The sequence below is a fragment of the Hemitrygon akajei genome, chromosome 23, assembly GCF_048418815.1.
Source record: "Hemitrygon akajei chromosome 23, sHemAka1.3, whole genome shotgun sequence".
Taxonomy (NCBI): Eukaryota; Metazoa; Chordata; class Chondrichthyes; order Myliobatiformes; family Dasyatidae; genus Hemitrygon; species Hemitrygon akajei.
Window position 1 is genome coordinate 5,217,889 of NC_133146.1, and position 23,208 is coordinate 5,241,096.

The 23,208-nt window shown below is 40.8% G+C and overlaps 1 protein-coding gene across 4 annotated transcripts in view; it reads right to left on the minus strand.

Moving 5' to 3' along the window:
* The window catches only part of LOC140715125 (VPS10 domain-containing receptor SorCS1-like), a 1,248,501-nt gene that overhangs the window by 538,849 nt on the left and 686,444 nt on the right, over positions 1 to 23,208 (minus strand). For all 4 annotated transcript variants that reach the window (XR_012096067.1, XM_073026870.1, XM_073026869.1 and 1 more), the window contains exon 3: positions 12,783 to 12,882. Coding sequence is in view for 3 of the 4 variants with exons in the window: in XM_073026870.1 (XP_072882971.1) it covers positions 12,783 to 12,882 (100 nt within the window). In the remaining variant the exon portion in view is untranslated. The remainder of the gene's footprint in view (positions 1 to 12,782; positions 12,883 to 23,208) is intronic.

Below are 23,208 nucleotides of genomic sequence, written 5' to 3' on the forward strand. Positions count from 1 at the left end.
ATTGTATTGCCTAATACTTCTTTAGTTAATGTTAGTAAATTCTATAAAGTGTATGTCATATCGGTATTTGGTGTGAAGTTGATACGGTGAGCGGCGCGAGGCATAAACTCGATTCTCACAGCACCTGCGTGTACGGGAGGTGGGTTGGTGTGTGGCTGGATCTCCTTTTCCCCTAGACATATACCAGCCTGTTGGGTAAGTGTTACATTTGTAATACAACTGCATGAACATTGAATTCAGGTAACCTATTTCCTCCTTTGTCCCTTTCTCTCTCTTTCTGATCTACCCAGATCCACTCATCCATAAGTCATTATTTCCTAACTCCTAATGCCCATTCCAGTCCCCTATCATCTGGTTTCTTTCCCTTTTTCTAATGATCCCATCTAACCATCATCCCAACACTTTTCCCATTGTGTTTCCTACCCCCAATCTACCTAACTCTCTCATTTGACTCCACTTTTCACCTTCCTTCCTGATCCTATCAGATTCCACAATCTGCAGCCCCTTGTTGCCTCCACCAGTCACCTCCCCACCACTGGCACTACCTCCACCCTTCTTTCCCCCACCTGACTCTACGTGCTAATGAACTCTTCTTCACTTGGATCCACCTATTGCTTGCCAGCTCTTGCCCCAACCTTCCTCCTCATTTGTTTATACTGGCTAGCTCTCCTTTAGTCTTTCAGTCCAGACTATGGGTCTTGGCCCGAAACATCGACTGTCCACTTCCCTTCCACAGATGCTGGCTGACCTGCTGTGTTCATCCGACAGCTTTTTTCTTGTTCCAATACTGCATCGTTTAATGGATCCTTTAAAGTGTGAAAGATCTAGGACAACATTTCAAAGCAATGCTACACTATAACCCCAAAAGTTTGGGTGCAGTTCCAGTTCAGTCCTTCAAGTAATCTGCCAGAATCAAGTGTAAAATGGCTATGGGGGTTTAACAGACTTGCTGGAGAGACAAGAGTGCACAGAACATTTGCATGGACATCTGATGGGCATTATATTAATGGTATCAAGTCGCGAGGCCGTGAGATGCAGTGAGTAGCAAGAGCTGGGATCATTGACAGAGCTGAGATGTTACACAGGAATGCATGAAGTTACTGCTTTCTGGTTAACCAATTGAGGATCAGGGACATAGAATCACAGACTTGTTTCAGAGTTTTAGATCCTCCCTGAGGAAGTGATCCCCAAGTGAGAGAACTGAATCAAAAAACTCACTCTCTCCTAATCACATCTCTTCATTTAAACCTGAGCCAAAAACGCAGAGGCAAAACTGAACTTACAACATTATTCTTACTGAAGACACAATTTGTCAGCAGACACAATTACCAAGGGGATGGAGTACAAGGGTAGGGAAGTATTCTGACTACCATATACTTTTTTCCTATTTAAGGAGAAACATACGTGCATCAATGTCACGGAAGTCCAAAATAAAACCAAAAAGTGCTAGAAGCGTCTATGGTGAGAGGAACAGAACCAATGTTTACCTTCATCAAAACTGGGAAAGAGGGAAAATGGGTAAGTTTCAAGTTGCAGAGAAGGTGGGGAGGCGGACGAATATGACAAAGTCAATGGTATGAGCAGGATTGTGTTGGGGAAAACTACACTGGTTCACTGGTCATAACGGGATGACAATAATAGTGAGAGAGAAATGTGGTATTGTTTCTGATCATTTCCCAGGACTCCAGCTAGAGAGAGACTGATGACATATGGAGGGCAGGACTACAATACTGTTGAAATGGGGGGTGTTACGGATTCAGCAACAATACATATACAAGTGAGGCAGGGTTTTTTTATAACAAATAAAACATTTATTAAACACTGAAAAACAAACCCCAGAAGTAAACAAACGACTAACGCAATTGGAAATCAGCTGCTGTGCGGCAGCTTAAACAGTTCTTAAAGGGATAAAGCGAAAACAGTTCTTAAAGCGATGTTGCAAAAACAGTTCTTCAAAGTAGTACTGCAAAAGTTCAAAATGCTTACAGTCCATTAAAGGAGAGACTTTTTTAGACGATTTAAATTCTCTTTCATGTCGTGTTGTTGCAGTTCCCAGTCGAACTATACTTTTCCCGGAGAATTTATGAAGATGAAAATGAAACAGCTTAAAGGCACTGACCTTTCCTTGATGAAACTGTGCACCCAACCCTTTCTGCTCTTATCGCAGGGGCTAACACGGGCACAGCCAACAAATTCCTTCTGAATGAGGATCAAACAAGGTCGAACCTGTTTCACCGTCGAAATCGACTTTCCTCAATCTTTTAGCTCCCGAACTCCGATCTCCACTCTCCACTGACTTTTAACTGGCAATATTGTAATGAAACTGCCGGCAATGACCTTTTAAACTTTAGGCAGAAAATAAAACTCCACCTTTCAACGAAACTGCGTCATAATATTGGACCACGCAGTAGCATGGAGTCAAAATGACAAATCCATTCTTGTACTTTAAGTTTCCTATGCTTGTTTGTATTTTTTATATAATCACCTATGTATGCATAATTGTTCAGTGAATTTTCCAGCAATTGTAGGAGAGTTACTTCTGTATTTTTCTAGAATCTTCTTAGCTTTACTGCAGCATGTGTTATACTACTTAAATCTAGCCATTTTATAGGTTCATTGTTATTACTGGAATATTGTTAACTTTTCAGTTGGAGATGGTTTATTATAGCAGGCAACCACTGCCTCTTTGTTTTTTGTTGTTGTAACACTTCATAAAACAGGACATAACCACCAAGTCTCATGACTCATTTTTGAGTTTTGAACCTCTAGATGGCAAAATTAGTAGGATTCAACAGTACCAAAAGGGAGTTCTAAAAAGTCAACTACTTCAATGGATCTGGAACTACATTTATTTGTTCATTAGGTGGATCCCTTTGTAATTTCACCTGTCACAGATGTCAGCTAGGTTCATAGGCTCCATTGAATTTCTGTAGTCACACTTAACTGTTAGAAAATGCTTTGTATTATTCCTTCTATCCACTTGAACAGAATGGTTGCACAGGACCTGACAGGGATCTGCTTTGTTTAGCTTAGGAATTTATGACTTTGACTTGGATTTGAGAATTAAATTATATGCTTCCAACCTTAAAATAAACATTAAAACTGCCTACAATTCCAGGAAAAAGTCATGTGAAATTTCACACATCTCCTCAATGGTGAGTTCCACCTTCCCATCTCAGGATGCAAATAATAAAGCAGATGACAAAATAACTTCAAATGAGGTATGCTCTACTAAGTGATTACTAGCATCTGTAGCAAAGTTCAGGGGCATTTGCAATAATAGAACTAATGGACTGTGAGACAGAAGACAGCTACAAAGAAAGAACTTCGTCTTATTCAGTTTCTTTCATGATTTCAGGGGATGTCCTAAAGAACAATACAGCCAGTGAAGTATATTCAGAATGTTGAAATATGAGGATAATCGTGAGCCAATTTATGCACAAGAATATCCAACAAATAGTGATGAAATAATGCTCGAGTTATTATTTTTAGTAATGAGGATGGGGGTATTTTTTTGTTAAAGATAGAGTTCAGTTTATTGTCATTCAACCATTCAGCCCATCAAGTCTGCTCCCCCACTCCATTATGGCTGATTTATTATCTGTCTCAGCCTCACTCTCCTGCCTTCAGCCCATAACCTTTGACACCCTTACTAATCAAGAACTGTCAACCCCCACTTGAAATATACCCAATGATTTGGCCTACACAGATGCCTATGGCAATGAATTCCACAGATGCACTGCCCTCTAGCTAAAGGAACTCCTTTTCATCTCTTTTCTAAATGGATGTCCCTTTGTACCCTCTGGTTTTAGACTAACCTACCATGATAATCATCCTCTCCATATCCACTCCATTTAGGCCTTTCAATATTTTAATAAGGTTCCACTGAGGCCTCCCCCTCCCACCATATAGATCTAAAATCCAGTGAGTACAGGCCCAGAATCTCCTCGTACATTAACCCTTTAATTCCCGGATTCATTCTCGTGAACCTCCTATTGACCCTCTCCAATACCAGCACACCATTTCTTAGATAAGGGTCCCAAAGCTGCTCACGATACTTCAAGTGTGGTCTGACTGGTGTTTTAGAAAGTCTCAGCATTACATCTTTGGTTTTATATTCTAGTCCTCTCAAAATGAATTCTGACATTGCACTACCTTCTTCACCAGTGACTCAATCTGCAAATTAACCTTTAGGGAATCCTGCAAGAGGACCTCTGATTTTTTAATTTTCTCACCATTAAGAAAATAGTCTGTGCCTTTATTCTTTCTATGAAAGGGCATGGCCATAGACTTCGCTACAGTATATTCCATCTGCCACGTCTTCATACATGTTGAGATCTGGACAGTGGCCAGTTAGTTCAGTAGTCTTATGGCCTGGGGGAAGAAGCTGTTCCCCATCCTAATAGTTCCTGTCTTAATGCTATGGTATGTTCTGCCTGATGGTAAGGGGTCAAAGAGATTGTTTCATGAATGGAAGGGAATTAGACAATAGACAATAGGCGCAGAAGTAGGCCATTCGGCCCTTCCAGCCAGCACCGCCATTCACTGTGATCGTGGCTGATCATACACAATCAGTACCCCATTCCTGCCCTCTCCCCATATCCCTTGACCCCGCTATCAATAAGATTGTCAGTGCTAAGGGCCCTGATATCTCTGATGGATGGAAGAGAACTCAAAGTTCCTCTCAGTCCTCGCAATCCTTTGATGATTGTTCACTCAATCAGACATCTCTGCCATTTATCATGCAACTATAATTGGCCTGAGATGAGTGAATTTTAAGAAGTCAGCTACCTCAATGGGAGTTCAGTCTCAGGCAGGTAGATCGGGTAAGGATGGTGGATTTACTTTCCTGAAGAACATTTAGCGACTTAGTTATGTTATCATGACTATCCAATGGTTACACAATCAACATGATAGCTAAATGAACAGATTCCTTGCTGTGTGATGAGATTCAAATTCAATTCTTTGGATGAATTCTCTGCCACTGATAGGTAATCTACTAAATTAGCCTCCACATTACTCTACACATAAGTACAGTGCCATGGGTCTTTTGCTGCTACTTGAGAGTGTTTACAAGACCACAGTTAACATCTCATTTAATCCACAAGTCCTCCAAATGTGCAAGACTTAAGTGCCAGCCAAAATAATTCTTGCACTCAAATTTCTATTGAGGATGGCAATAGAGCAAGTTCAGAACATTTAACTGAATACAATGAGCAATGAATCCCACTTAATGGAAACTACACGGATGAGAAAGTAATGGAGCAACATTTGCGGGGTTGCAATAGGTGGCTAAGGCGGAAGTATAAAAAGATAAACAATGGATCACCGAATGGTGATACAATTGAACAACTGGATTGAATTTGTAACTCATGGGCTACCCTTCTCCCACCCTCCACATCACCATATCCCAATGGGCACACTAACATTCTCCAGTCACAAAGCACCTACCACGGCAGTACAGCGACCTCTTCATCAGCCTCAGTGGCCAACAAGCATTGCCTGGGCTGCAAGCAACAAGAGTTAAGACCCTGCCCTCAGACCACTCCGATGGCCTGCAAAGATCCTGTGTCCTCTGATATCTTACAGCTGTTCAAAAAGAATTAGGTAAAGATAATTAAATATGAAAACTATTTAGAGCAGTGACAAGCACAAGCCCTTTGGCCCATGTTACGCTGACTGCTGACCTTTTAACCCACTCTAAGATCAAGCTACCCCTTCCCTCCCAGATAGCCCTCCCTTTTCCTTTTCATCCATGTGCCTATCTAAGAGGCTCTTAAATGTGCCTAATGTACCTGCCTCTACCCCCAGCCCTGGCAGCACATTACGTGCACCCACCACTATCTGTGAAAAAAAACAACCTCTGATATACGTTCCTCAGATCACCTTAAAATTATGCCCTCTCACTTTAGCCATTTCCTCCTTGGGAGAAGGTCACTGGCCGTCCACTTTAACTATGTCCCTTAATATATTATACATATAAAAATTATAAATATGGAATGCATTTAAATGCTTTAAGCTAACCTTAATTAATTAAAAACTTAAATATACAAATTAAACAAAAAATTACCTAAATTTATGGCTGACATAAAGACACAGTAGATCTGGCCTCTTGGCACAGCTACAAAGCCCTGATCTCTCATTAATGAGTTCAGGGACTGAGTTACACATTCTCTGAGTTCTCATATGTCACTGCCCTCCACACCGCAGAGGGACTGCAGTTTTCCATGGTTCCATCAGCCAGTTATCAATATGGTCCAGCATTAGGAATCACAGAGAGAGGCTCTTCAGCCCATCATGCCCAAGTAGATCTTGGAGCAGGTTGTTCAGTGTTGTCCCATTGCCTACCTACCATAAGACTTTGCAAAAAATCCAATTCACCTTCATGCCCAGTTACATTTGAGAAGTTCCATTGAATATTTTCTTCCCCTCTACCATCAGGCCGATGAACGACCTGTGAACACAACTTAAATTATTCATTTTCTTTGCAATATTTAATTATTTTGTAATCTATGATATTTTTATGTCTTTACTTGTATTCTAGTAGCAGAACAACACATTTCATGTTGTATCAGTAATAATAATAAATTTAATTCTGATTCTGAATTTAGTTCCAGTACAATGAGTTTCAAATTCTTCCTGTATGAAGAAGACCTTTGTACTTATGCTTTGTGTACTGACCCCAAAGAAACTGTTTCCCCATATTTCTCTACCAAGCTCCCTAAAGTTTGTGCGAGAGCATCTCAAATTGGCTTCCCTACATTACAAGGTTACTCTAGTTTTACAGCACAACTTATAGCATCATTATTGAAGGAAAATGTTCCAGAAAAATTGTCAAACTAATGTACGTACAATATCCTTACAACACAGCAGAGGACCATTCTGAGCTATTGATTTCACATCAGCTCATGAAGCAATCCCATTCCCCTGTAATTTTCCTTGTAGTCTACTGTGTCCGCACATCAATTAATTCCTCCCAGGATTCTACCCTTCATTGACCCACTAAGGGCTCTCTGCAGTGGCCAATTAACATGTCAACCTGTAAATCATTTGGAAACCAGAGAATCCAGGCCGTCACAGGGAGAAGGTGCAAACTCCACATAGACAGCACCAGAGGTCAGGATTGATCCAGAGTTACTGGAGCTGGAAGTCAGTACCTCTATCAGCTGTGCCATTGTGTCTGACACTGAGCAACATAGGAAGAATTACGATGCTATCTTAGTCAAAGAATAAAACCCAGTAACCAATGAGCATGAAAATTGAGGTGATCATGAAGAGAACCAGTGGTCTGATAAAGAAGGGAACTTCCCTGCACCTCTTTGACCTCTGGAGATGGTCTGGAATGGGTTATCTCCAGAAGTGGTAGATACAGATCCAATAGTGATTGCCAAGATGGGGTTGAATGAACACTTGAAGGAGATAAGAGGGAACGAGTTGTGAAATGGATGGGTCTACAGAAAATCAACACAAGCTCAGTCGATTGAAACCCCTGTGGAATATTACTCTGTGATTTTGTGATAGTTTAAAGAATAAATTCTATTCCAGACCATTTCAGTATCTATGCATATTTTGCTCTAATATTCATTACTGCAACACACATTATGCAGCTGAGTTGCAATAAGTTCAGAGTGTGGCTTCAAAAAAAGCCATTAATGGAATGCTTGCTATGAATCACGTACGTGCTTAAAATATTATAAAGGCATTACAACCCACTGTAGTACCGAAGCAAAGAGAAGGATTATGGCAGTGATGATTTTATGGTTGTTTTCAGATATCAAGGAGACAAGTCACTCTTCTGAGAGCACATAAGTTCCTCCCTGAAGTATTCATTCCTTAATCGCATTGGATTGGAAGATTGGAATAAAGTGTTAGTTTCCACACAAAACCAGATCCACAGCAATTCAACGCCTTTACCTATCACCACACAGACCCCCTTGTTTATCTTGTAAGGTTGAATATTGTTGTCTGGGTAAGAAAGCAATAGTAATGCTTCATTTGGCTGTGAGGATTCTTGTACCAGTTACAATAATAACTAGCTGGATAAAAGGGAAAGGAAGTCATACAGAGAGCAGGACCCACATCTATTGAGTGACACAACCATTGAACAGGGCTAGGGAGGGATGATGGAAAAGGCCATTCTGCATAATCCCTATGGCCCTGTGACTTTAATACAAATGCCACTCATTCCAGGTAATTTCTTTGTGTATACTTTTCTCTGTTGTTTATCATTTTGTTAAGCATTGTGCAATTTCAGGGTGGTGTTTTACAAAGGCTATAGTTAATTAGTGATACAGGTGGAGTAGACCTTTCCAGTCCTTCGAGTCATGCCACCATAGCAACCCCACAACCCCGATTCTACCCTTACCTAATTCCATGGGGAGAATGTAGAGAGACTCCTTACAGGACAGTGCCAGAATTGATCTCCGAACTCCATAATGCCTTGAGCTATAGTAACATTACTCTAATCACTATGCTACTACACTTACGTTGCCTTAAATGTATTCTTTATAATTGCAGTGTAATAGATTTTAGAACTTTATTCCCTGGAGTTTAAGAGAATGGGGGAAATTTGATAGAGGTATACAAAATGCAAGGAGGTTTTTTCCACTGAGTTTGTGTGAGGCTAGAGCTAAAGGTCATAGGTTAAAGGTGAAAGGTGAAGTATTTAACCTTTTTCCCCATGAGGGCTGTGCAAGTGTGGAACAAAGTAATGAATGTGGGTTTGATTTCAACATTTAAGAAAAGTCTGAATAAGGATATGGCTGGGAGGGATATGGAGGTTATGGTCCAGTGTAGGTCAATGGGACAAGGCAGAATAATAGCTTGTCATGGACTAAATGGGCTGAGGGGCCTGTTTCTGCTCTGTAGTACTCTATTAGCAGTGTGGGGGGGGGGCTACTGGTTAATGAGACCCATTTCCCATCACATCCATTAATATTGTTGGTAAAACCCATGAATATTACAGGTACATGGTTGAACTCGCTCTCTTGTTTGGAGGGTAGAGCAAAGTCAAGATGGCAATAAATGGCGACTCCTTTACTTGCATTTTTGGAAACATCTCTATTTCCATCTTTAATATCTCTTTTTTTCCTTTTCAAGGTTCTTTGGAAGACCCTGACCTGGAGTTACACTCTGACTTTGGTTCTTTGCGGGAATGGGACCTGCTTGGAGTCTCACAACCAGCCGCACTTTGATATCCCAAAGATGTGAGCTGGAAAGTGAATGGGCCTTCAGGTGTCGGATTTTCAGCTGACTCTCTGGACACAGAGCTCAGAAAAAGCAACGCCACAGACTTTTAACATCATAAATCAGCGAGTTGCTCGGTATGGTTCTATGTCTCCCCTCTTACTCTGAAACAGGGACACCTCATTTTCTGGAGAGAAAGAGAGAGAGAGAGAGAGCCTGTGGTATATTGAATTACTGGGTGAACAAGTAGCTCTTGGGGTACTGCCAGTCTGTGTCTTTATTGGTGCTTTGCTGCAAGCTTGAGTGCTCAGTGGAGGGCGTCGATGTTTTTATTGCTGGTGGGGGAGAAGGGGCGTTGCCTGGCTGTTGTTTGTGCATGGAAAGTAGGTGCTTTGGGGTTCTAATGTTTAACTGTCATTCATTCTTTGGGGCACTTCTCTGTTGTCACGGATGTTTGCGAAGAAAAAGAATTGAAGGATGTATATTGTATACATTTCTCTGACATTAAATGTACCTATTGAACCTATTGTTGGGCACAGTATTGCCGAGCACTTGTGTGGCTCAAATGTTACTTGTGACATATTAGCCCATGCCTGACTCTTGCCTATTCTTGCTGAGGAGTTGGGTATGAAATTGAACAGTGTGCAACCATCATTGACACCTCCATTTCTGAGGTAAAGCAGCAGAATCCAGTTGCAATGTATGAAAATGAATATAATTCATCAGATTTGAAGCACCATATGAGGCTGAGAAAGTACCATCCAATCTTTAGAGCCAACTCGAGCAAGCACAGTGACCAATATCTCATCCAGGAGAGAGGAACGTCAGAAAAGGATTCACTTTTAAGCACTCTGCAACTCATTCTCAATTATTATTGCTTATTTATTATTATTACTCTTTTTCTTTGTTATGCATTCGCAGTTTATCTTTTGCACATTGGCTGTTTGTACTTGTGCTTCTTTGTATCTACTGAGTATGCCTGTAAGAAAATTAACCTCAGCTTTGTACTTGGTGGCATATATGTACTTTGAAAATAAACTTATTTTGAACTTTAAACTCTGAAAACAACATTCCTTCAAAAAGATAGGATGATGTGCTCAAATCACGGGTAAATCCAAAGGTCTCTTGTGCAAATGAGCTCAGCAGTCTACAAAACATGAATTAAATCGCAGACATCAAATCTGTATTTCTGGTATGAATATCAACGGATGACTAGTCTCGCAGTCCACACGTATGGAGTGCCAGGGATTTATATCGATGACTAAACTTTATAGCAGCACGAAACTGTAATTCACTCCCAAACAGCAAGCAGATGAATTACCAAAGGCAGACAGAAGTAATGTTTCCAAAGTGCATACTTCGGAAGGTCAAATTTGAAGGCAGAACACAGGGTTGATGGCAGGGAACTTAGCAGTGTGAAGGAATGGAGGAACCCTCATGTCTACGTCCATAAATCCCTCAAATTAGCCACAAACATTTATTTACTTATTTAAAGATATCGTGCAGAACAGGCCCTACCAGTCCACCCAGCAAACCACCTATTTAACCTTCGCCTAATCACAGGACAACTTTACAATGACCAATGAACCTACCAACCAGTACGTCTTTGAATTCTGGGAGGAAACTCATGAAGCCTTGGGGGAAATGTACAAATTCCTTACAGATGGCACTGGAATTGAACTCCTAGCTGTAAAAGTATCATGCTTACTGCCATGCTACTGTGATGCCCTACAGTTGATAAGGTTGTTAAGAAGACACATGGTGCACTGGCCTTCATTAGTCAAGGGGCTGAGTTCAAGGTGGTGTTGCAGCTCAAAAGACACTACTGCTTAGACCATACTTGGAGTATTGTACTCAGTTCTGATCACTCATTAAAAGAGGGATGAGGAAGCTTTATAGAGGGTGCAGAGGAGATGTGCCATGATGCTGTGTGGATTAGAGAGTGTTTCTTATGAAGATAGATTGAGTAAGCTGGAGCTTTTGTCTTTAGAATGAAGGAGGATGAGATAAATGCAGGAGAAAGAAATTATAGGCCAGTTAATCCAACCTTAGATAAGAAGCATAGATAAATGTACAGCTAGAGACTTTTCCCAGGAAGGAAATTGCTAATATAGTGGGGGCATAATTTTAAGGTGCCTGGTGGAAAGTATAGAAAAGTAAGTTTTATTTTTACACGGACAATGGTGAGTCAGTTGATGATGGTAGAGCCAGATAAATTAGGGACCTTTAAGAAACTCTTAGATAGGCACATGGATGATAAAAAAACGGAAGGAAGGGTTAGATTGGTCTTTGAGTTGGTTAAAAGGTCAGCACAACATAGTGGGGTGAAGGGCCTGTAATGGTTACAAGTTCAAGTCCTGCTCACAACAGATAAGCTGATGTCAAAGTATGGAACAGAGGGAGTATTGAACTCTCTGAAGTGACACGTTATTAAAGTATTACATAATAGCTCTCTTGGTTATTACAGGCAGCTGTAAATAATCTCCTAGCAGTATGTTGAAAAGGCACAGGCAATTCTCCCCAGTGTCCTAGCAAAGATTCATCCCTCTGTCATCATCAATACGCCTCTTAGCTGGCTGTTACTGCGATACTCGCGACAGTTTTCTCTGCAGATATTTGCAATTGCATTTACTGTGAATAGAAAATTCACCCATTGACTGTGAGTCTTTGGGATCACTTGACTTCTTGAAAGATCTTTTAGAAATGCTATTGTACTATAACATATTAAACTATGATCTGAGTGTTGTTTTGTATTAGTCAAGTCTAGTAGGGATCAGAAGAATAAAGCTTTAGTTGTGCAACACTGTTATTCAGTAAGATGCTGCCTTTCCCAGCTTATCACAACACTATCTAATTTTACTCTGCCTTCATCAGTTGTTTACAACAGTATGGTCTCTGATATATAATTAAGCACAATGTCTAATGTTTTTTATATAATCATATACTTTGATCAACATTAGGCAAAACCATATTTGACAATTGGAATTACAGCAAACTCTTTCATATTCTTCTGCCTAATAATTCAGTCAAGGCTGTGATCCAGTTGTACAATTAAGAGAAGAGTTTTGGACTAGCATACTCATAATTCTCATTTATTCCACACCATGCTCTCAGGTCTCTTATTCATAAGGGCATACAAAACATCTTTGCAACAAACTGCATTTGATGAAGGTATATATGACTCTTTTAGATCATAGCCCACCCTGTCTTTGACATGCAGCAGTTGAAGATGTTATTAACACCACTGTACAGTATTTCATGAAGATGTACCATGCTCCCTGTGGGCACTTACAGGCTCTGTTTCTAAGAGGTAATAACCTAGCATATGTTTTAGTGAACAGAAATAGATAGAAATAGATCTCCGCAGACAACTTTGCTCAGGAGGTGGGCAACCAGTCAACTTCCTTTGACAATCACCGTTAATAAGGCAGCCAGTAAAGGGAATACAGAGCAGTGAATTAACCAACAAGGCAAATTAATGGAACTGACTTCAATTCTCTGCTTGTCAAGGACATTCCCTGTTTGTACTTATGCATATATTGATTTAAGGTGAGACATCTTCTCTTGCACAGCATAGTGACAGATTTGTTTTTTACCTTCCTCTTGTTGGTAGGACAGACATAGAGGTAGCTCAGTACAGTTTTGAGGCCCACTTTGTCATTCAGCTTCTCATACGTTGTTCCATAGTCGGTAGACCTGTAATTAAAATGCAATAAATAATGAAATGTTTTTTGACGATCATTGGCCCCTGTCTGAGCAAAGTCATTAATTGTTCACAATGTATAATGATGTTGAAGTCCTTTGTCTGATGTGGGGCTTATGGTAGCATAACACTTTACAGGCCAGCAACCTGGGTTCAGTTCCTGCTGCTGCTTGTAAGGAGTTTGTGTGCTCTCCCACTGCTCCAGTTTCCTCCCACATTCTAAAGGTGAGTCCTGATGCAGGGTCTCGGAGTGAAATACTTTACTCCAGTTCAGTACACACTGCCTGACCTGCTGAGTTCCTCCGGCATTCTGTGTGTGTTATTCTGGATTTCTCGAATGCATCTTCTCTTTTGTTTACCTTCCAAAGAAGTATGGGTTAGTAGGTTAATCGGTCAATGAGGGCAACTGAGTGGTGTGGCTCCTTGGGATAGAAAGACATGTTACCATGTTGTATCTCTAAATAAAAATAAAATAAAAAATACGTTCTTACTGCTAATCTGTTGACAGAGAACAGCTATTAATAGCTATTAACGAGGCCCATTGTTTTTAAGAGCCAGTTGAATTCCTGCACATCAGCTTGAAATAGGAAATTCAGTTATCATAGATCTTGTCCAAGGATTCTAACGTTAGCCAACAGCAAAAGCAGACTGGCAGTCCTGCCGTTCGCCCAGTCACTTTTAGCACTTGTCACTGGCTACAATTCACCCTGCTTATTACACTCTTTGTCTTCACAGCAACTTAATTAAGGGACGTTTTAGAAACTTAAGTGAAAGTCATTGGTCTAAACTACGTTATGCATTTTCTAATATCTTATTCAAACTTTTCATCCCAGCTTTATACAGATAAAGGAGCTTTATTATTTTGTAGTGCGTCCTCATGCAGGAACAGAGGATAGAAAGGCAATTACGTGATTGGTACACAATGACATTGGCAGAATCGTTTGTACTGTAGATGTAATGTTGATTTTTCTTCCCTCTCTCTCTCTGAAGTCACCTTTTGGTTGCAATGAATTCTGTTTGAATCCAGATCAGTGACAACAGTGCAAGAGTGATGAATACTCCAGGGCTGGTGTCCACATCAATATACTTCAAAGGTGAAACAAAAGAAAAGCCTTGGCAGAGGAACTCAGCGGGCCAGGCAGCATCTATGGGAAAGAGTAATCAGTCAAAGTTTCGGGCTGGGACACTTCATCAGGACTGGAAAGAAAGGGGGAAGGTGGGGGGGAGGGAAAGAAGAAATACAAAGTGGCAAATGATAGGTGAAACTGGCAGAGGGGGAGAGGGGTGAAGTAAAGAGCTGGGAAGTTATTGTTGAAAGGGATAAAGGGCTAGAAAAGGGGGAATCCGATAGGAGAGGTCAGAAATTCACTACATTCACTAGAGGACTGAGCATGAAACCAAAAAAAGCCTAGAGTAACGTTCCTTTCCATTGTCTCATGAATGCACCTTAAGTTGTGCTCCACATTTCTTATTATCAATTTCCAAACTCAGTATTCTTCCAGCTCCTCTTCCTTCACAAAAGTTTTGTCAGGTAATCCTTCAGGTGGCAAGATCTTCAACTCTGGAATTTCCTTCCTAAACTTCATCTGTTTGAATCACTATCATAATCAAGGCATTTTTAAATTTCCTGAAATCACCCACTGCTTGCACTTAAATGCCAAACAAGTGGAGCTGGTTGACCTCTGGTGAATCTGCAGTATATTGATTTATGAACTTAAATGATCCATCTCCAGTTCAATTTGCAAGTTTTCAAGTAAAACTGCAGGAAATTACTTTGGCTTCCAGCAAGGAAATTTATCGGCATTTCATTACCTTGGCAAATTAGTCAACGGTTTATTATTATTGGCTGATTTAATGAATGTGTCTGAAACTTGGCCTGTGACCACAACATTTCAAACCAGGCATAAAATATTTCCTCCAATTGTTTGTGGAGCTAATGGGTCTTTCAACTGATTAAAAAGAAGTAGTTCTTTTTTCAAGTGGTGACTCCTTTTAACCTTTCTGTTCTGAATGTAACTCTGATAATTTTCCGCAGCCACGGAGTCTGGCTATCATGTACAAGTCTTATTAGGATGCTCCATGTATTTCTTAAAGCTCTATAGATAACTATAGCCAATGGATACAATGCAGAGCTGTGCAAGAGCACCCTGTTGGATCCTGGCTTATTGAAAGTTGCAGATAGATGAAAAAGTATAATAGTTATTACTAATTGACATAATGAACAGTGTTTCCACCATTTATTGGCTGTCACAAATGGAGCCTGAATAAGTGGTTATTTCTGTAAAGCTTGCTAAAATTTAATTTAAAATTAAAAATTTATCTGCCAAATGTTTAGCGCTAAATGTGTTTTGTGACACTTGCAGGATATTAAAACAAAATTATTAAATGCACACCAAGACCACCCGCCAGTTACGGGTTTGCTTTGCTTGATTACTTTAGTGAATTCAGTAGGTTACACCATTTCCAGGAAGAGCTGTGTTCCTGACAAGACAACATGTACTCTATTGGCTTGACTGAATAGCCTGGTTTGCAAAAGCTGGGGTTTACACAAGCCCTGTACAACTCCAGAAAGACAGAATGCATAGATTTAGGACTTTTACTTCTTCTTCTAGGACTTTTGCAGTCGATGAGGCAACATGGTTGTCTGTTAGTGAGCTGTGCCCTGTTCAGAACTAAACCGTTGTCGGAGCAGTACGTTCCGGCTTATGATCATTTATGTTTTGCATGTAGGCTAAGTTATAACAAGTGCTATTAATGGCATAGTTGCCAGTACATTAAGTTTCTGGTTCTGTATGATGAATTAATGGTAAGGTGTGGAGAGCTGTGGAAGACATGATATAAGTGTGATACAAATACTAAAGTGTTGGCTCTTCCACAGCCTCATCTACTCATTAATTCTTCCAGGCAGCTCTCCACATCTCACCATTAACTCATTATACAGTACTAGAAGCTTAATGTACTGATAACTATGCCATTAAGGCATTTCATAGAACATAGAACATTGTACAGTGTTGTACAGTAGAGGCTCTTTGGCCATTGATACTGTACCAACCTTTTAACCTACTCCAAGTTCAATCTAAACCTTCCCTCTCCTTTTGACATATCTCTCTCTTTCCCAGTTCAAACAAAGGATTGCAGACTGTCTGTTTCTCTTTCCACAGATGCTGCCTGCCCCATTGATTTTTCTGTACTTGAGTATATTAAGTGACCGAGAATAGCCTGAGGGTAAAGTGAGGGAATGGGTATGCTTATCAGTTAACCGGGATTACAAATTATTGTTTGTCACCTCAAGTTTAACCTCATTGTCATATATACTACTAAACAAAACAACATTCATCCAGACCACAGTGCACCCACAAGTATATATTACACACAGAACATAAAACAAAATATTATGATAAATAAATTAATAGTAGATAATTCAAAGTGCATGTAGTGCACAGCAGAGGTAAACAATAAACAGTACAGTAAATGACTCACACACAAAATACTGGTGGAACTTAGCAGGCCAGGCAGCATCTATGGAAAAGAGTACAGCTGATATTTCGGGCTGAGACCCTTCAGCAGGACCCTAACCCTTTAATCCTAGTGAATGCACCTTGGTGGTAGCAGGGTGTTCATTAGTCTCACAGCTTGAGGAAAGAAGGTGTCCAAGTGCCAATACTTCTGTACTTCTTTCCTAATGATAGTGGATCAAAGAGATTGTGTGGGATGGGTTGGAAGGATTGTTGCTGGTATCAGGTAAATTGGATTTTAATTTCCAAAGGCTGCCTAAGTTGACTGTTTGACTGAAGGTACTCAATGCATCTGCTTTACATTTCAGATGAGTTAAAAATCAACCCTTCGTCTGTAGTCACATATAACCCAGATAGACCGAAGGCAGCAATTTCCCTTCCCTGAATGACTTAAGTGACAATGAATAAGTAGTTTCACGTTCCCCATTATGATTCCAACATTTTATTCTTGATTCATAAAATTTCTAGGTGATGTAAATTTCCAGGTTTGCACCTAAACTGGAGGGGATTAATATCTTAGAAGGAAATGTTGCCAGTACAGTGGGGTGGGGGTGGTTTAAATTCAAGTTGTAGGGAGATGGGAACCAGAGTGCCAGAACAGATAGCAGAGTGCTTGTGGAGACAAATCTTGTTGAGACTTCAGACAAAGTCAGGGATCAACATTGTTGAGCCTAGTAGGACTAATGTTCTGAGTTGCATATATTTCAATACAAGAAGTATTGTAGGAAAGACAGATGAGATCAGGGCATGGATCAACACATGGAATTATGATATTGTTGCCATAAGTGACACTTGGTTGCAGGAGGGGCAGGACTGGTGGCTCAGTATCTGGGGTTCTGTTGTGTTAGATGTGATAGAGTGGGAGGAATTAAAGGGGGAGGGTTGGCATTACTAGTCAGGAGAAATGTCACAGAAGTGGTCAGTCAGACAGACAGAACTTGACTTGAGAAGTGATATGAGTGGAACTGAAGAATGAGAAAGGTGTGACCATGTTAATGGGGCTATATCTAAGACGGCTCAAAAGTCCAAGGGATTTAGAGGAACAGAGTTGTAGAGAGATCACAGACTGTTGCAAAATACACGAGATTGTGATAGTTGGTGATTATAACTTTCCACATATTGAGTGGACTCCCATACTCCAAAAGGACTAGATGGGATAGAGTTTGTCATATGTGTTAAGGAAAGCTTCCTTCATTAGGACATAGAAATCCCAATGAAAAGGTGTGCAAAATTTGATTTCCTATTAGACAATGGGACAGGGCAGGTGACAGAACTTTGTGTAGGGGAACACTTTGCATCTAGAGATCATAATGCCATTAGAAACGAGGTAATTATGGAAAAGGGTAGGTCTGATCCTAGGGGTTGATATTTTAAATTGGAGAAAGGCCAGTTTTGAAGGTATCAGAAAGGATCTGGCAAGTGTGGATTGGGACAGGCTATTTTCTGTCAATAAGTGTGAGGCCTTCAAAAGTGAAATGTTGAGAGTACAAAGCTTGTATGTGCCTGTCAGAATAAAAGGCAAGGATAACAGGTCTAGGGAACATTGGTTTTCGAGAGATATTGAGGCCCTGGTTGCATAGCAGAAACAGTATAGGTAGGTAGGAACAAATGAGGTGGATGAGGAGTATAACAAATGCAAAAGAAAGAAATCAGGAGGGCTAAAGGAAGGCATGAGGTTGCTCCAGCAGACAAGCTGAAGGAGAATCCTAAGGGCGTCTAAGGTATGTTAAAAGCAAAAGGATTGCAAGATAAAATTGGTCCTCTGGAAGATCAGAGTAATCTATGCATGGAGATTAAAGGGTTGGGTGAGATCTTAAATGGTATTTTCTGCATCTGTATTTACCCAGAAGACAGCCACGGAGTCTATAAAAGCGAGGCAAAGCAGCAACAAGGTTATGTTTCCCATACAGATCAGAATCAGAATCAGGTTTATTATCACCGGCATGTGATGTGAGATTTGTTAACCTAGCAGCAGCAGTTCAATGCAATATATAATTTACCAGAGAGAAAAAAGAAAATAATAATAATAATAATAAATAAAATAAAAATAATAAATAAACAAGTAAATCAATTACAGTACACATATATTGAAAAGATTTTCAAAAATTGTGCAAGAATGGAAATACTGTATATTAAAAAAAAGTGAGGTAGTGTCCAAAGATTCAATGTCCATTTAAGAATCAGATGGCAGAAGGGGAGAAGCTGTTCCTGAATCGCTGTGTGTGTGCCTTCAGGCTTCTGTACCTCCTGCTTGATGGTAACAGTGAGAAAAGGGCATGTCCTGGGTGCTGAAGGTCCTTAATAATGGACGTTGCCTTTCTGAGACACCGCTCCCTGAAGATGTCCTGGGTACTTTGTAGGCTAGCACCCAAGATGGAGCTGACTAAATTTACAACCCTCTGCAGCTTCTTTTGGTCCTGTGCAGTAGCACCCCCACCCCATATCTGACAGTGATGCAACCTGTCAGAATGCTCTTCATGGTACAACTATAGAAGTTTTTGACATGCCAAATCTCTTCAAACTCCTAATAAAGTATACCTGCTGTCTTGCCTTCTTTGTGACAACATTGATTTACTGGGACCAAGTAGGGTTCTCAGAGATCTTGACACCCAGGAACTCGAAGCTGCTCACTCTCTCCACTTCTCATCCCTCTGAGGATTCTTTCATCTTACCCTTCTTCAAGTCCACAATCAGCTTTTTTGTCTTACTGACACTGAGTGCCAGGTTGTTGCTACGGCACCACTTCACTAGTTGGCATATCTCACTCCTGTACACACTCTCGTCAGCAGCTGAGATTCTACCAAAAATTACAGAGGAGGGGGTGTTTGCTGTCTTGCAGCAAATTAGGGTGGATAAATCCCCAGGGCCTGACAAAGTGTCCCCTCAGACCCTGTAGGAGGCAAGTGCAGAAATTATAGGGGACCTAGAAGAGGTATTTAAATCATCCTGAGTGACAGGTGAAGCACAGGAGGACAGGTAATGTTGTTCTGCTGTTTAAGAAAGGATCTAAGTATAAACCAGGAAGTTCTCAGCTGGTGAGCCTGACATCAATAGTAGTTAAGTTATTGGAAGGTGTTCTAAGTCAGCATGGCTTTCTGTGTGGTAGGTCATGTCTGACCGATCTTATAGAATTTTTTTGACAAAATTACCAGGAAAGTTGATGAAGGCAAGGCAGTTGATGCTGTCTATATGGATTTCAGCAAGGCATCTGAACAGGTCCTGAATGAGAGGTTGGTTAGGAAGGTTCAGTTGCTTGGCCAAGATACTGGGTTTGCAGGAGAGGCCAGCGAATGTCAGTAGATGGTTGCCTCTCTGACTGGAGGCCTGTGAATAGTGATGTTCTGCAGCTATCAGTGCTGGGTCTCCTGTTGTTTGTCATCTATATCAATGATCCGGATGAAAATGTGGTTAACTATATCAGCAAATTTGCAGATGTCACCAAGATTTGGGGTCTAGTGGGCAGCAAGGAGGACTATCAGAGCTTAAGGCAGGATCTGAACCAGCTAGAAAAATGGACTGCTAAATGGCCGATGGAATTTAATGCAGACGTGTGTGAAGTGTTGTATTTTGAGAGGAACGGTAGGGTACTGCAGAGTGTGGTAGAACAAAGTCATCTGGGAATACAGGCCCAAAATTATTTAAATTGGCATCACACAATACTCCATATAAGGCCTCACCAAAGTCTTACACAATATAACTCCTGTGCTCAACACATTGATTTCTGAAGACAAGTGTAACAAAAGCTTTCTTTATGACCTGTGGTGCCACTTGTGTAGAGGTCAATTCTTGAACAGGCATAGATGTTCACAGTGAGGACATGGGAGTTATCCTGATTTCATGGGCACAGCCATTGCTTCTGCTTTCCCCTTCTGTCAGGCAGTCTCCAGGTCTGTATGATGCCCATCTTCTAAGTTGCTGTCAGCAAGTTTAACTGAGTGCGCCAAACAGTTCTTTCTCATGCCCTATGTTCCAGATGCCAAGGAGGAAACACACTTTAAGTAATACTGACTTTCACACAGTATTTATACCTCTTATGATATCTACCATGGTTTCTGCTTCCCTGTGATAATTGGCCATTGCTGCTTCACGGAGTCTGGAGTCCCCCATGTGTCCTCCTGTCACATCCAATGAAGTTGTGTTTTCAGGATCATGGCTTTGATACTGGTAGTGTTCGCATTTTTGAGGACTTTATATATAGTCCATGTTTCACAACCATACTGGAGGATAGTGAGTACACTAATGGTATTGTTAAACACTCCAATATGATGGTGGCTGTTCATCATATCCAGTGATGAACAAACCTGCGCAGGAGAGTTTTTAAAGTGGGACAGACTTTACTCTGGGACAGTTCCACTTTCTCCATCTCATAAGTCCAGCTCCAGTGGTATGAATAGACATCACAACTGCGGTCTTCCCTAGTTGCAATGGGCGAGCACAGCTTCCATGGCTTGTCATGCCCTTTGCTCTCCATGGAACATTGCAGAACTGCCTTCCTGGCTGTTGGCTCTCACTGTAGATCTCATCCGCCCAGTCCACGAGAGCTGACTTTGCTTGCTGGGATGGGCATGCCTGAATCTCACTGGGGAATGAGACCAGCCAGCTACCCTCACCTGGTTCAGCCCACCTGTCAAAGTGATGTACTGGGGTATGGTTGCTGTCCCATGCAAACAGCTATTTGGAGCTACAGTTGAGAGCTGAGTTTCCAGGAAGGACCAAAGGTAATATTAAAGATTACCTTCACATTCTTCATAGTTCCTATCTTTTCAAAGTCGTAAAATCATTTCATTTCATCTTGACATGCAAAGTCAGCTCTGGTGGACTGGCAGATGAGATCTGCACTCATCTGGCATCTCCAAGCCGCAATGCTTGAAACAGCAGTGAGCAAAGTGAATTGTCTTACTGCTTATTTATGACCAACTATCAGTGACAAAGGTAACTAATTTCTGAACACATACGCAACCAATGCTATTTAAAAACAGTTTCCTTTAAGCATCTAACAACCACACAAGTTCACACAGCTAATGCTAGTTAGAACCCGTTTGGCAAGTTTCCTGCCTCAGTTGCATGGTCCCAAATAAATTAAGGGGATTCCAGCAATTTTCTCGATTTGCTTTTGTTCTTTAAGAATCATCCCAAATGATCTGCTGCCCTAATTAACCAGAGGCCAATTAACTGGAATCCATTGTATTCAGCAGTTAAAATCATGTGCTGATCTACGTAAGAAGCTATCTTTTTACATTTATTCAGAGGGTTAATGGAAAAATTGTAGTAGTGTTACAAAGGAATCTCTGTTTCAAGACCTCTGGTGAACTTCAAGGAAGGTTTAAAATCATCTTTGTATAAGGGCTGATTTCTAGGTCACATTTATGCCGGGAAATATTTACTGTATGGTAGAGATGCTCGGGGCTGGTTAACCTCCTCATGGAATCATGAAAGAGGCAACCACTCTTCACATGCAATGTGATTTACATTGATTTAGATGTTAAACTTGATTCCTCAACAGATGGCAAATAAAAATGTGACACTGGGAAATAGCTTTATGAAATTAATTGCTTTGTCCTTCAGTCTACTTTCTGAAGCAGGGTGCACCAAAATACTATAGGTGCACCAAAATACAACACACACAAAATGCTGGTGGAATACAGCAGGCCAGGCAGCATCTATAGGGAGAAGCGCTGTCGACGTTTCGGGCCGAGACCCTTCGTCAGGACTGAACATAGGTTTATAGGATTAGAATTAGGCCAGTCTATATATTGAGTCTGCTCTGTCATTCAATTTTCCATTTCAACCCCATTTTCCTGCCATTTCCTATGAACCCCTTTAGCAGTTAAGAACCTATATACCCACTGACTTGCAACTACAATCCTCAGTTGCAAAGGATTCACGGCCCTTCGACTGAAGAAATTCTCCCTCATCTTAGTTTTATAGGAACACCCTTTACAATGAGATTGTGCTCTTTGATCCTAGACTCTCACTCTAATAGAAACAATCGCTCCAAGTCAACTCTATCCATGCCTTTCAGTATTTGTTAGGTTTCAATGAGATCCCTCCCTGCATCTTTCTGAACTCCATCAAGTATAGACCCAGAGACATCAAATGCTCCCTAAAGGTTAAAACTTTCATTCCTGGGATTATTCTTGTGAATCTTCTCTGGTCCTTTTCTAGGGGAAGCACATTGGGAGCTCAAACTTGCCCCCAATATTTCAAATGTAGTCTGACCAGCATTTGATGGCACTAATGGCTTTTTCATTTCAAATATCTCCATTTCTCCAGAGTGATTTTGTCTTTGTGGTTCAGTTTGGTATCCACACTTTCAAATGTGTCAGTCAGCCTGAAATGTGAAAATTTGCTGTACACTCCACAATCAAGCCCACCTAAATATTTAGTATTCACATTAACTGAACTAATTTAGGAGACTGCAAAGCCAGCACTTTGCAAGTGCATCATAATTGGCCAATTTGCTACTGCTCCTGACAGTCAGATTGTGCTCAATCAATACAACAGCAGGAAGTGAGTGACAGCCTCCATTTTGATTTCATCATGTTCAATTTACATTTGAGAGCCATAATATGGAAATGAGAAACTATCGCTCAGTTATTTATCACTGGCATTTTCTGCTTCTCCTGAACTGTCAGTTAGTGCAGGGTGACAGTGGGCTGCCTCCTTGAACTGCAGAATATATCACAAAAAAACACTTTGCACTCAACGTCAGTAAATGATAGTGGACTTCAGGAAAGGGAAGTCAGGAGAACATACACTGGTCCTCATTGAGGAGTCAGTGGTGAGAAGGGTGAGCTTCAGCTT